Source organism: Daldinia caldariorum (assembly GCF_022478825.1).
Source record: "Daldinia caldariorum strain CBS 122874 unplaced genomic scaffold F4812scaffold_1, whole genome shotgun sequence".
Lineage (NCBI taxonomy): Eukaryota > Fungi > Ascomycota > Sordariomycetes > Xylariales > Hypoxylaceae > Daldinia > Daldinia caldariorum.
The window spans coordinates 517,259-533,930 of NW_025953037.1; the positions used below are offsets into that span (position 1 = coordinate 517,259).

Here is a 16,672-nt window from a genome sequence, read left to right on the forward strand (position 1 = left end):
ATTAATTATTTTTAATTTTTAATTAATTTAAATCGATTATAGAAAAATAAACAATATTAAATAATTAAATTTATAAATATTACTAATAAATAAATAATACACTTAATTAATATTATATTATTAAAATTATTTTTAAAAATTTTATAAAAATTATTTTATTTATATTATAATTAATTAAAAAAGTTTTACTTTTTTATAATTTAAACATTAATTAAATTTTATTTAATTTTTCTATAAGGTTATAATAGAGGATAAAAAAAAGTATATAAAATAAATAAATAACTAAAACCTTTATATAAAAATATATAAAAACATCCAAAATATATTAATTAATTAAAATAATTTCAATAATATTTTTTATTATTAAAAACTTTTTTTTATTTTTAATTAATATTTTTCTTAATAATAAAATTTAATTAACCTTATTTTTTTAATTAACATATAATATTTTATAATTATTTTTAAATAATAATATATTTTTTAATATAAGGATTTTTTTTATAAATTTCTTTAAATAGTTATATTAAAATAATTATATTTAAACTATTATTATTTATTACCATTTAATATTAAAAATTCATTTATAAATTATAAAAATAAAATTAAATATATTAGAACTTTTTATTTAATATTATATTTATTAATTATAAAAAATTAAGCATAATCTTTTAATATTATTAGCCTTTTAATAAATAATTTTATTTAACGGGAAATTTTAATTACTATGATTCGGAAGCTTTGCGTAATTAAGTAAATTAAATAAATATAAAAAACTTAAAATAATTTTTTAATATTATTTGTTTTTTAAAAAATTAACCTCATTTAGTAAAAAGTTTTAACTGTTATTATTTAAAAGCTTCACGTTGTTAAACGGATATAAAAAGCTTAAAGTAATTTTTTAATATTATTAACATTTTAAAAAAGCAACTTTATTTAAGTAAAAGAAATATCTTAATTTAAAGTTTTTTAAAAACATTAAATATATTTAAATTTAACTCTTATAATAATTAATATTATTTAAAAATATAATATAATTAATATTAAAATTTATATATATTTTAAATAAATTTTAAACCTTTTTATATTTAATATATATTTTTTAAAAAAAATAAAAATATTTATTATAAAAAATAAAAAATATTAATAATTTAATTCTTTTTATTTTTCTTCTTTTATTATATTTATTTTAAAAATTTTAAAAATAAATTAATATTAAATTTATTTATAAAGTCTTTATTACCATTATTTATTAAATTATTGTTAATAAAGTAAATAATTTATAATAAATATTAAAAAGATTTTAACATTATTTAATAAAAGAAATATAATTATAAGCTTATTTTCTTTATAATTTATAATATTAAAAAAAGTTATAAATTAATAATAATAAATTAAAATTTATTTAATTAATTTTATTATTAAACAAAATATATTTATAAATAAGTTATATAATTTAAAACCTTTAAAATAATAAAACTTTAAATAAAATAATATTTATATTATAAATCTTTTTTTTAAATATAAAGATTTTATAATTAAAATAAATAAAATTATTTGCTAAAACTTTAAAAATATAATAAAAAAATAAATAATAAATATTTTATATTAAATTTTAAAATTATATTATTTTTAATAATAATAAAATTATAAAAAAATTTAATATTTTTTATAACCACTTTATTTATATTAATTAATAATAAAAATAAATTTAAAAATAAAATAAAATAAATAAATATTAATAAATATTATATATTTATATTTAATGTTATTATACGTTTTTTAAAACTGTTAAACCCTTTTCTTGTTAATAATAAAAAGTCCTTTTTTTATATTTATTTATTTTTAACTTTATAATGTTTAAAAAATATATAATTTATTTTTTAAAAATTATTAATTTTTTCTTTTAATAAAATAATTTTATTAATATTATATAATATTTTAAATAATTAAAATATATTAAATATTTAAAGGTTTAATAATAATATATAGTTAATTTTAATTATATTAAATTTTAAAATTATTTTATTATTATTTAAAATAATAATGATAATAATAATATATTTTACGTTCGGGTAAGATTTTAATATTTTAATTACTATTTAAGGATATTAGATAGTTAAAGTAAAATTATTTATATATGTTTATATTTATGTATTATGATTATTATGTAAAAAATCCTTTATTGTTTTTGCTTAAAAATCATTATTAAAATATGGTTTAACTTTAAGTTTATTTATTATATATATAGTTTTAAGAAATTATATTAATATTAATATATATAATTTTAAGTATTAATAAAGCTTAAAGGGTTATTAATAATGTTATATATAGTTTTATAAAAGTTATTATTTAAAATGTTATATAATAGTAGGAAGTTAAGGTATATGGTAATAAGTTTTAAAGTTATTTAAAGCTTAAAAAATTATTATTTTAAAACTTAAAGCAATTAAGTATTAATTTAATAAAATTATAATAGCTTTATTATTAAAAGCGATTAAATGGTTATTAATAAAATAATTGTTTTTAATTAAGTAATTTATTATATATTAAAAAACCTTGTAATAATTGTAAGATTTAAACTTATACTTTTATAAGAAAATTAGGCGCTTGGACCATTACGTTAAACTATTATTATTATTTAAAAAATATAATTTAATTATTTTAAAATTTATATATATATTTCTTTTTATAAATAAAGTTTAAAATGTTTTATAAAACGTTAAGAAAAAGTCTTTTTTATAAGACATATAAAGTTATAATATATTAACTCCTTAATAAATAATGAATATATACGTTTTAAAAATATAAAAATAGTTATATTTAATATTTAAAACTTGTGCAAAAAGTGGGTAAATATATAAAAAATATATATTATTATTACTATTATAATAATTTTAAATATGAAGGATTTAAATAAAATATATTTACATATTTAATTTAATAATATATTTAATAATAATATTTTTTAAAAAAGAATTAACTTTTTATATAATAATATTATAAATTTATATTATAAATAATTATTAATACTATTATATAATATATTAAAAACGATATTATATAATTTTATTAAAAAATACGAAATATAAAATTTAATTTAAATTTTTTCTTATTATAATACATTATAAATGAACTAAATAATATATTATTAAAATATATATATAAACCATTAACCTGTATAAATTATTAATTTATGATTTATATTATAATTATTAATTAAATTTCTTTGTAATAAATCCTTTAAATTTATTAATTTTCTTTTAAATTAACATAGAATTTTTTTATTTACACTTTTATCTGTCTTATTTTCTTAATATATATTCCCTTTTTAAAAAAAATAAATATCTATATTTATTATTTTTTTAACTTATTAATAATTATTAATAATTGCCCTTTTATTGAAACTTATTAAAAAATCAATTAATATTTATTAACTTACTATATTTACAACTAAAATCTTAATAATATTATTTAAAATTTAAATTAATTTTTAATTACAATTAATACTTTTTTATAATTGTTACTGTTTTTTTAATTTTATTAATTATATAACTAAATATTATATTTTAAAACTTTTAAATAACTTAATAAACCTTTTATATAAAATTAAAATATTATTACAAAGATTTTACTTAAATAAAGGAAATTTAAATATAAATAATATAATATTAAAAAAAACTAAATATAATTAAAGTCAAACTTAAAAACCCATTTTTAAATAAAAAAGCCAAAACGAGAATACATTATTAAAAAGCGTTAATAACTTTTAATAAAAATTTAAATTTAATTAATTCTTTAAGTAATAATTATGCTTACAACTTATTTATATCATCATTTTTTTATAATTTTAATTTATTTCGTTTATTTAATTTTAACTTTTTATAAAGTTTACATATATATTACCTAAAACTTAAATATAAGGTAATTAGCTTTAACCGTTAATTAAGTAAAGTTTATTACCTTTAATAAATAATAAATAATTATGAAAAAAATCCTTAAACCTTATTATTTTCTACTATTATAGATATATAATACGGTGGTTTAACGTAATAATTTAAACGCTTACCTTTCCTATAACAATATAAGTTCAAATCTTACAATTATTATAAGGTTTTTTAATATATAATAAATTACTTAGTCAAAAACAATTATTTTATTAACAGCCATTTAATTACTTTTAATAATAAAGCTGTTATACCTTATTAAATTAATATTTAATTGCTTTAAATTTTAAAATAATAGCTTCTTTAAACCTTAAATGAGTTTAAAAACTATATATATTATTTAAAAATAACTTTAAAAATATTATTATACGTTTTAACCTCCCACTACTATATAATATTTTTAATGATAACTTTTATAAAATTATAAATGGTTTAGCGCAATGGTTTAAATGCTTGGCTTTTTTATAAAAGTATAAGTTTAAATCTTATAATCATCATAAGGTTTTTTTAATATATAATAAATTACCTGGCTAAAAATAACTATTTTATTAATAACCGTTTAATCGCTTTTAATAATAAAGCTATTATAATTTTATTAAATTAATATTTAATTGCTTTAAATCTTAAGGTAATAACCTTTTCAAACCTTAAATAGCTTTAAGGACTATATATATCATTTAAAAAAATAGCCTTAAGGTTATTACTATACGCCTTAACCTTTTATTATTATATAATATCTTTAATAATAACTTTTATAAAGCTGTATATAATATTATTAATAGCCCTTTTAAGCTCTATTAGTATTAAAAACTATATACACTAATATTAACACAGTTTTTTAAAGCTATATACACAATAAATAAACTCAAAGTTAAACCGTATTTTAATAACGGCCTTTAAGCGAAAGTAATAAGGGATTTCTTATATAATAACTATAACACGCAAGTATAAGCATATATAAATAGCAATTAAAATGTTAAAATCTCACTTGGATATAAAATATATTATCATTATTATCATTTATAAAATTATATATAATATTATTAATAACCCCTTAAATTCCATTAATATTAAAAATTATATATATTAATATTAACATAACTTCTTTAAACTATATATATAATAAATAAACTTAAAATTAAACCGTATTTTAATAATAACCTTTAAGTAAAAACAATAAAAGATTTCTTATATAATAATTAAAACGTCAAAATTTTACCCAAATATAAAATACATTATCATCATTATTATCATTATAAATCTATAATACTTTTATTATTTTTGTTTTTAAAAAATTAAAATTAAACATAGTATTAAATTAAAAATTAATTTCAACATAATATTAATAAATTATATTTAATTTTATAAATTTGTACAAATAATTAAATTTATATCTTTTATACCGAAATAATTAATTTTATAATAATAACTTTTATTTAAAGCAATTAAGCTTTTCGAAATGTGATTATTTATTGTATTAATAATTTAATCATTTAAATAACTATTTTTATTAATATTTTATCAAACTTTTAAAAATAAATTTACATTTCTTTTATAATAGAAATTTAATTTTAAAATAATGTTAAATATTTATTAAGTTGTTAAATAATTGCTTTTAAATACGTTATTTAATATATTCTTTTAAAAATATTATTTAATAAGCTATTTATATAAAGAAAAAATGTTTTAAAAAATATTATTTAAAGAAATATTAATATAAAAAAAATTTAAATAAAAGGTATATTTATATTTAAAAGGAAAAATAATATTTAAAAAGTATTATTTAAAAAGACATTACTTGTTAAAAATATTAATATTTAAAATAAAGCTATAAAAGTATAATATATTTTTATTTATTTTATTAAATAAAGCGAATTAATTTTACTTTTACTAATTATATTATATATATTATAAATACGATATTAATTACTATATTATTAATATTTACTTTCTTCAAATGTTTTTACTTATATTTATATATAAGTTTTAAAACGTTTTTTATTAAAAGCTCTTTTAAGTATTATTAGTCCTTTTCGGGGCTATAACCCTTTTATCTAATTAAATATTTAACAATTAGTTTTCCGTTAATTTTATTTACCTGTTTTTTCGTAAGGGATTTAATTTTAAACAAGATTAATTCGTCCGTATTTCTTTTAATATAAAATTTTCTAAGTTTTAATTTAACCTTTTTACATAAGTTAAATCCTTTTAACATTAACAATAAATAAATAACTAATACTACTTTATGCACTTTTTAATACTTAAGGAAATTAAACTTATATATTAAATTACTTATTTTTTTAACGATAATAAAAGGTTTAATTCTTTAAAAAAAACTATTTTTTTTTAATTTCTTTAACAAATAATATCTTTTATAAAAACGAAAGTAAATCTTTTTATTAATCTTAAATAATTTCAAGTTACGGTTTTTATTATATTTAATTTTAATATTATTAATAATAAAATTTAAAGATATTTTTATCTTTTATTAATATAAGTTCCTTTAGATTTTAAAATCTGGCGAATTTTTTAATATTTCTAAGAGCAATAAAAGGAACTTTATTTTAAACCCGAATATAATTTTATTAACTAAATATACTAATATTATAAATTTAAAATTATTAAAATTATACTGCAAAATTAAAATAATAAAAATATAATTTATATTTTATCTTATTACTATATAATATTTTAAAGTAATTTTGATATTTTAACTATTTATTTATAAATAATAACTTATTGAGATTCCTAAGGTTATTCCGTGATTTTTCCAAAGCGTTTATTATAAGTTAAACATAAACTTCGGATCTTTATCTAATATTATTTTAGTTGTTAAGGATCTATTAAATTCTCTTTTAAACTAAAATCAAGTTTCTTTATTTACACTTTTATTTTTCTTATTTTCTTAATAATAATAATATGAAAACTGTATAAAAATATTAATAATTAATATTATTTTTAAAAAATAAAATTTATAATTCTTTAATATATTTTATATATAATTACAATTGAAAATACATATATAATAATATAAATACATTTAAAAATATAAATTGTTTTTAAAATTCTTTTTTTTTAATTTATTATTATGTTTTATAACGTAATCAATGAAATAAAAAAAACTATAATTTATATATACATGTAAAATAATACTTTTTATTATAACTATAAATAAAATATACTTTATATGCTAATATTATAATAATGATATTATATATTTTTATATATTTATTTATTTTTTATATAAATTTTAACCATTAAATATAATTATTTTTATACTTTTAAAATATATATATTTATTATTTATTAAAGAATTAATATATTATAACTTTATATATATTATAAAAAAAGATTTCTTTTTAATATTTTATAAGATATTTTAAATTTTATTTAAAAAAAATACATATATGTAAATTTTAAAATAATTAAATTATACACTTTAAATAATAATAAAATAATTTTAAAACTTAATATAATTAAAACTAATCATATATTATTACCAAACCTTTAATTACTTAACTTATTTTAAATATTTAAATATTATATAATATTAATAAAATTATTTTATAAATTTTTTATATGCGTAATAAAATTTATAATAATTATTTTTATTTATTAATAAATACTTAAAATATATTAAATAAAATTACTTTATGAAAAAAGTTAATAACTTTTAAAAAATAAATTACGTATTTTTTAAACGCCGTAAAATTAAAAATGAATAATTATAAAAAGGAAAAGGTTTTACAGCTTTAAAAAAAAGGTAATAATATTAAAAACAATTAAATAATAATTAAAAACCATTAATAATAAAAATTAATTATATAATTAATTAATTTAACATATTATAATTAAAAAAGTATTTATAAAAATAATTTTAAAATTATTACGGTAAATTACTTTAATTAAAACTTTTAATAAAAATTATTAATGATATTATTAAATTTAATAATAATATATTTATATTACTAATATTTAACGTTAATTTACAATTAATAAATAATTTATTAAATATATTATTATTAAAAATAAAAAAAATTAATTAATAAAACTTTTAAAATAACAAATATAATAAAAATTAATAATTAATTAATTTAACTTGATATTATTATAATAAAATAATAAAAATAATAAAAAATAATTATTTTAAAATTAAAACTTAATAATAATTGAACTCTTTAACATATATTTTAAATATTTACTAATAAATTATATATCTATATTATTATGAAAAAGATTTAACATAATAATATTAATATATGATTTTTATTTATTATTACATAAATTAATAATAAAATTTTAAATCCTTTAATAAAAGTTTTAATAATTTTTAAAAGAAAATTCAAAAAATTAAATTTATAATAAAATCAAAAAATTATTTAATTATAAATAGCTTTTTTATTTTCAATAATTGCGATTTAATAATTAAAAATTATTAAATGATATATTTATATAAATGTGTTATTTATAAATAATTAAAATAAATAATTATATTAATAAATAAAATTCTTAATAATAAATTTTTTATTATTATAAATAATTTAATTTATTAAAGTTTATTAAAATATAAATATATTATGCTTAATATATTAACAAATAAAATATATATTATAATATGTAATATAAATATTTTTAATAAATTTATTTTATTTTATTATATAAATATTTTATAATAAATAATATAATATTATAATAATTATGTAAACATTAAGAAATTTATAATATTTATTAATATAATAATAAAAGCTTTTTTAAATAAAAAATTATAAATTTTTATTAATATGAATATTTTAATAATATAATTATAAAAATAATTTAAAAATAGTATATATATATAAAATATAAATTAAATTTAAAGTAATAAAAATTTATAATTTTTTATTTAAATAAAATTACTTTATAAATAAATTATGTTATAAATGTTTAAATTAATAAAATATATAATTATATATTTTTTTTACTTTTATATAATGTAAATTCTAAGTTAATAATTTACACGCGTTAATGGTTTATAATTTTATATTTTTTTAATTAAAATTATTATAATTTAATTAATAATGTATTAAATTAATTAATTATATAATTAAGTTTTATTATTAAAACATTTTACTTTAATTTAATATATTTCTAAATTATAGTTTATATTTTTGTAAATGTTATAATGTTAAAACATTTAATAATATTTATTTAAAGGATTACTTTTAATTATTATTTAATTGTTTTTAATATTATTATTTTTTAAAAGTTATTAATTTCTTTTAATAAAGTCATTTTATATAATAAATGGCATGTAATTTTTGTAATTTTATTTAAAATATTTAAAATATTTATTAATAAATGAAAATAATTATTATAAATTTTATTATGTGTGTAATAGTAAATACGTTAAAATTAATTAAGTTAAAAACTTTATTAAATAATATTAAATAATAAAAAATAATTAAATAATAATTAAAATTACTTTAAAATAATTAAAGCATTTTAATAAACATATTAAAAATTATATAATAAATTATAAAAAGTTACTAATTTTAAACAATTATAAAAATTATATTTTTATCGAATTTTAAAAATATTATAATAATAATAATAATATTATATCTTTTTATATATATATTTATTTTTTATACAAGTTTTAATTATTAAACGTAATTGTTTTTATACTTTTAAAACAAAAATATTCGTTATTTATCGAAAAGTTAATACGTTATAACTTTATATACATTACAAAAAAGGATTTTTTTCGGTGTTTTATAAAGTGTTTTAAATTTTATTTACGGAAATATATATATATATATAATTTAATATAATTAAAATTATTTTATAAATTTTTTACATTTTTATAATAAAATATTACTTATTTTTTTTAATATAAAAAATTTAAGTAAAAAATATTTATATATTTAATAATAATATTTTTCTTTAAAAATTAATTTTTTATATAATAATATTATAAATTTGCGTTATTAATATAATTACGGAATGTATTAGAAAAATATTATATGGTTGCGTTAATGGTTATTAATAATGTAAATTTATAATATTATTATATAAAAAATTAATTTTTAAAGAAAAGGATATTATTGTAATAATAATAATAATGTATTTTATATTTGGGTGACATTTTGATGTTTTGATTGTTATTTAAGGATATTAAACGGCTAGAGTAAAGTTATTTATATATGTTTATATTTATGTGTTATGGTTATTATATAGGAAATTCCTTATTATTTTTGTTTAAAAGCTATTATTAAAATATAGTTTGATTTTAAGTTTATTTATTATATATATAATTTTAAAAAACTGTGTTAATATTAATGTATATAATCTTTAGTGTTAATAAAGCTTAAAAAGTTATTAATAATATTATATATAATTTTATAAAAATTATTATTAAAAATATTATATAATAATAAGAAATTAAAGCATATAATAATAATTTTAAAGTTATTTTTAAGTGATGTATATAATTTTTAACGTTATTTAAAGCTTAAAAAAGTTATTACTTTAAGATTTAAAACGATTAAGTGTTAATTTAATAAGGTTATACTATTATAGCTTTATTGTTAAAAGCAATTAAATGTAAAATACTTGTTTTTAGCTAAGTAATTTATTATATATTATAAAACCTTATGGTTATTATAGGATTTAAATTTATATTTTTATGGGAAAGCTAAGCGCTTAAACCATTGCGTTAAACCACTTTATGGAATTTTAAAAATATTATAATAATAATAATATTATATATTTTTATATGTTTATTTATTTTTTATATAAGTTTTAATTATTAAATATAATTATTTTTGTATTTTTAAAATATATATATTTATTATTTATTAAAAAGTTAATATATTATAGCTTTATATATATTATAAAAAAAACTTTTTTTAATATTTTATAATGTGTTTTAAGTTTTATTTATAAAAAATATATATATATATATATGTAAATTTTAAAATAATTAAATTATATTTTTTAAATAATAATAAAATAATTTTAAAATTTAATATAATTAAAATTAATTATATATTATTATTATTAAATTTTTAATTATTTAATTTATTTTAAATATTTAAAATAAAATTACGAAAATTATGTATTATTTATTATATAAAGTTATTTTATTAAAAAAAAGTTAATAATTTTTAAAAAAGGGTAATAATATTAAAAATAATTAAATAATAATTAAAAGTTGTTAGACCTTAATTTTCAAATTGAATAATTGTTAATTAAAAAAGAGAATTTAATAAATCCTTTGGATTTGTTAATTTTCTTTTAAACTAAAATAAAGTTTCTTTATTTACTTTTTTATCTTTTTTATCTTCCTAATAAAAGTGGTGTTTTAAATAAGTGTTATTAAATATTATAATTATTATATAAAATACTTTTTATTATTTTTTAATTATATTTTATTTTATTATATTATTATTTTTATTAATTTTATTATCTTATTAATTTTATTATTTTATTATTTTATTAATATAATAAAAGCTTATATATACGTATTATATAAATAACGCGCATAAAAGAAATTAAATTTAGTACGAAATACTTTTTTATAATAAATATTAATTAAATAATATTAAATAATATATATATAAATATTATTTTAACATTAATAATTTTATTTTAATATATAAAATAATTAAAATAATTAATTAATAAATATAAATAATAAAAAAGTTTTTTTAATTAAATTAATTTTATATAACGTTTAATACACGTTTATAAATATTATTGTAAAAATAAATAAATTAAAGCTTTTTTTAATTTACTAAATAATTAATTTATATAATTAAAAAAATCATTTAATATTTTATTAAAAATAATTAAAATATTTAAAGGTTTTATAAATTATTAAATTATTAAGTTTTTATTAGTTTTTTTACAATTATAATTCCTTTGTATTTTTATATAATTAAAAAATTAATATACGCTTTTTTTAATATAATTAATTAATTTAATAAAAATTTATAAAAAATTAAAAATCTTATTTTTATAGTATGTTAATATTATAAATTTATAAATTAAATTTTAAATATTTATAATAATTTTAAAAATATTATTTCTTTTATTAAATTATTTTTTTAATAATTTAAACATTTTAAATTAAAAAATTTAATTAATTTAATAAAAGCTTATATATATATTATATAAATAATATAAATTACGGGTTAATAATTTATATATATATTTTAATAATATATTATAATAAAAAAAAAGTTAAATTAAATTTTATATTTTACATTTTTTAATATTAAATGCGTTATAAAATTATATAATATTTTTTTAATATATTATATAATTACATTAATAATTATTAATAACGTAAATTTACAATATTAGTATATAAAAAACTTTTTTAAAAAAAAGATATTATTATTAAATATATTATTAAATTAAATGTGTAAGTATTTTTTATTTAAGTTTTTTATATTAAAAATTTTTATAATATATTAAATGTAATTTATATTTATAATTAATATTATAATTATTAAAAGTATTATTTTTAAAAATATATATAATTTTAATAAAATGAAATTTATAATAAATGTTATAATAATTAATATAATTATTATAATTTCGGAAAAATATTATATATTTTATTAAATAATATTAAATAATAAAAAATAATTTATAAGAATTTAATTAAATAATTTATAAAATTAAATAATTTTAAAAATATTATTATAATAATAATATTATATACTTTTATATATTTATTTACTTTTTATATAAGTTTTAACCATTAAATGTAATTGTTTTTACATTTTTAAAATATATTTATTTATTATTTATTAAAAAGTTAATATATTATAATTTTATATATATTGTAAAAAAATATATACATATATATAAATTTTAAAATATTATATAATATTAATAAAATTTATAGTAATTATTTTTATTTATTAATAAACGTTTTAAATATTTTATTTTAATACTTTTTAATTTTACAAAATAAAATTTAATTAAAATAATTATTTTACATAAATTTAAATACTAATACTTTCCCATTTTTAATTTTCCCGTATGTTTGTTTTTACTCTCCAATTTCTGGCTTTCGCCCATATACAACGGTCCTATCATTACCTAGTTATTAGCGTCGGATTTCAGAAACCATGTTATAAACATAGATCTTAAAGCTCAAAATCATAACTGACATAAACTTCACTTACACTTGCAGCCAACCGCACAGGCTCTTCTTCTTTAACTCGGCTCTATATTTAGCCACGAATAGAAGGATTTCTTCCGCTGTCCAACCGAGTGCTTTGCTGAACAAATACAGGCAGAATCCTTCAAGACTCTGATCCAGCATTGCGAACATTAGCAAGCCCGCCTGTTGTAGTTTGGGATCTCGTGGCCAGCCATGGCATGGCATCTTGACCTTCACTTCATGAATATCGACAAAGCCGGCTTCCTCCATAGCCTTCTTCAGAGTGCCGTCATAAGCGATACGAAAGGAGCGCCCCAATTTGTCGCCAGCCTCATAGAACGCCTCAGCCCAACTATTGAACATGTGGTCTTCCGGAATGACGGCATGGTCCGATTGTATACGCACATCGAACTCGACATCCTCAAACCATTTGCCGGGTTTCAGGTGTTTAAAGGCCTTTTTGTACAAGTCGTTCCAGTCAGGTATGCTCCCTGATGCAACCGATTGTCAGAGTACGTCCATATCATGTAGCGGGGTTTGTGATGGACAAGGGGGTTACCGTAAAGCATCCTTATGTGGATGTAGTCGAAATGGTTCTCCGGCCACGTCCAATCGAGGAGGCAGTCATCTATCTCGAACTTGACATTTGGAGGCATCCAAGCTGGTTGTATGGGGCTGAGATCGGTTCCTATCACCTCTGCCGCTGGATACACATCTGCGAAATCGCTATAGGCGGGCCATGTTAATCGCTGTCGTTCAATGCTATGGTTTTTAAAACCCCGGCACAACACTCACATTGCCCATATTCCAGTTCCCGTTCCGACATCGAGCACCTTCTGTGGATTTTCGCCGATTGGCGCCAGGAACAGTTCGTCGTTCAAAACCATCAAGGCGGCATTGTGCAGTAAGTCGAGACCCTCATTTTGTTGCTCGTCATTTGGACACCAGTACTCAGATGTCTTGGGGGCATTAAACGTTCTGCCGTGTAGTACGCGGTAAGCGTAGATACTTTCGGTCAATGAGCCGGTGGATGATTGTCTTTTCGGTTGTCACTGTTAGCCTCAAAATCGAACATAGGTCACAGACGAATGCGTATTGTTATACATTGAGCTGCCGACTGCCGAGTTGGCGTCATCATTGTCATCCGGCTCCTCTAAGTCATCGGCCTGTATGCGATGTCAATATCATGACTAGAGGAACTGAGAAGGAAACGAAATGGAGGGCCTACCGCTTCGATCTGTTGTTCGGAACCAAGCCCTTCTCCTTCCGGCGTTGCACTTTTCGTAGGGCTCCTGGGAGAGGCCGGGCCCTTGGGTGATGCTGGAGACGCTGTGGATGTAGCAGTCGCAGTCGTGGTTGCTGGTGCTGCTGCCGCCGCGGCAGTGTCCGCCATTGCTTCCTTATGTTTTCCGGGGAGCTAGTCCTACGGAAGACACGACAGTGCTGTGGGTTTGTAAGAAAGAAAAGAGAACCTCACACCTGTCAGACGCAAGATGCTAAAATAAGGAGAAATGGGCTCAAATCGACATATAGCAAAAATGTGGGCGCGGATATGAGAACGGCTGGTCCCGCGCCACGCGGGCAGTGGAGAAAGTGAGTTGGTTGCATCTCGAAACGGACTCTCTGACCAAAAAGGAATATTTGGTGCCAGAAGGCATCTTCAACCAATCAAAGAGATATATTCTCCGACACCTGCGGGGTACTGTTACTATGCTTGACCCGTGAAAGACTGCCTGCCGAGCAGCTACCGGGGATAAAGAAGTGGACTGCCTAGGGTCATGAGAAAAATGACATGTAATTCCTGTCTCGAGTAGGTAGTAAACTCTGGCGGTGAGGGAGAAATAACCCCTAAAGTGTCCGGGGTTACATTGATGTTTCTATCGGCAAACCCGGACACAGAATATGCGCGCCTCTCCCACAGGCTTGGGACGCCGTCACGTTGCTAGGAATTCTAACAAAACGTAGTCCACTCGGGGAAGGGGAAGATGGAGATAAAGCTGGTACATGGTAAAATATATACATACGTAGTATGATAAGCATTAAGGATCAATAAGTTAGGTATTCATTTTCGTCATTTATTTCGATGAACCTAAAGGGTCTGGATGTTCCAGGGGTACTTTTAAAAGAAACGTCCAAGTTTCGGCTCGTCCAAACCTGATCGGGTAGCTATCGGGTTGCTTGGCGCAAGGATGCTGAGTGCAAGCATGTTCAACATCTCGCTCTGGCGTGGCATATTTCCGAACCCCAAACTGGCACTCAGCTGCATTTGTGCCGATCGCCAGATGATACGACGACCGCGCATTTTAAAATGATGATATCGCAATGTTGCAGATGCAAGAGACAGCAGCAAGACTTTAGAACAAGCAGCGAACATGCCACACCCATGAACGAGTTAGTGCTTAGTTTAATTTCCACTTCTGAGCTTCCCGACTGATGAGTTCGTCCCACTTTAACACAACAGGGTGCTCCCTCGCGATGTCTTGGGTTGAGATATCTCCATCATCTCCATCCCCTCCCACGGAATATTTCCAGTTACCATCCGGGGTCCAGTATTCCTGGGCAAATATAACCTCAGTGCATAGCTCCTTCGACGCATCTGATAAAAGCTTATCCATGTGTACCGAGATGTCAGGGCTGTTTTCAATACTGTTCTCTCTCAAAGCCGCAGCCATACCCTCGAGGATTCCAAGCAACTGACCAACCTTCAATCCGATTTCAGCACCTAGATTAAAGCCTTCATCAAATCCAGCCTGGATACTCTCGGCTTTACCAACGGTAATACCATCACGATAGCCTTCTGTAGTATGTTGAGTTTGGAGTCTCCTAGTATCTGGAGAGAATACATGACTGCTTTCCAATTGGTCGTGAGATGCCGCCAATTCGGTAAACTGCTGCGGATCCGGACCGATCATATCAGTAAATGGTTCGAAATGAGCTGGTGCATAGACAGGATCCATACGTGTATATAGCTCGCTGTCCCGGGGTTCCGGTGGTGGTAAATGCATTGTTAGACGTCTGTTTTTAATTCGTTGGGGGAATAGCACTCTGATCGGTCCTAGCAAAATTTTTCATGCGTTAAGTAATTTCGTGCCGAGAATACCTATTGATAGTTAGGTATTTCCGCAATAATCGTTGAGACATAAAAGCGCGTGGAAATAGGAATTCAATTCATTTAAGGAAGGTCACAGTGCCACTAAAAGGGTACTCACACACTTTTTCTTTCTTTCTAACTTTCTTACTAGCTTTCTTATGTACCAGGTCCTTTACCAAATATATATGGAATACTATAATATGTTAATCGTTCAAGTCCCATTGCTCATAGTTTGTAATAAAACCTGATTTCTCACCTTTCGATCTTATTCTTAAATATATTGTAAGTAACATTCTCAAGTATATACTATTTAACCGTCTAGTTTTTCGCTAATGATGATTAGTATCCAATGTGAACTGGCTTGATATTATTGATTTGTTTACTATGTATTTACTAAATATACATGGTTTTTTTTTTTTTATAAAAAAATGTGTCGTTTATGCCTAACCAAGCAGCTAAGACACAGCGATTAAAGAAACA

General features: G+C 17.9%; 2 protein-coding genes across 2 annotated transcripts; both read right to left on the minus strand.

Annotated features, from left to right (window-relative positions):
* Positions 1-12,987: 12,987 nt before the first annotated feature.
* On the minus strand, positions 12,988-14,494 carry F4812DRAFT_448915 (S-adenosyl-L-methionine-dependent methyltransferase; the record flags this gene model as incomplete). The annotated part of the gene is made up of 6 exons (XM_047935913.1): positions 12,988-13,027; positions 13,124-13,592; positions 13,661-13,827; positions 13,897-14,139; positions 14,206-14,267; positions 14,330-14,494. 6 exons carry the CDS (start codon positions 14,492-14,494, stop codon positions 12,988-12,990), a joined length of 1,146 nt encoding a protein of 381 aa, XP_047794577.1.
* A 683-nt stretch (positions 14,495-15,177) lies between these two features.
* On the minus strand, positions 15,178-16,403 carry F4812DRAFT_6227 (uncharacterized protein). The gene has a single exon (XM_047939250.1). The coding sequence runs from the start codon at positions 16,104-16,106 to the stop codon at positions 15,501-15,503; it is 606 nt and encodes a 201-aa protein (XP_047794578.1). The 5' UTR covers positions 16,107-16,403; the 3' UTR covers positions 15,178-15,500.
* Between the last annotated feature and the right edge of the window lie 269 nt (positions 16,404-16,672).

Excerpts from the sequence above, each read along its gene's own strand:
- F4812DRAFT_6227 (XM_047939250.1), bottom strand. The coding sequence starts at position 16,106 with ATGCATTTACCACCACCGGAACCCCGGGACAGCGAGCTATATACACGT.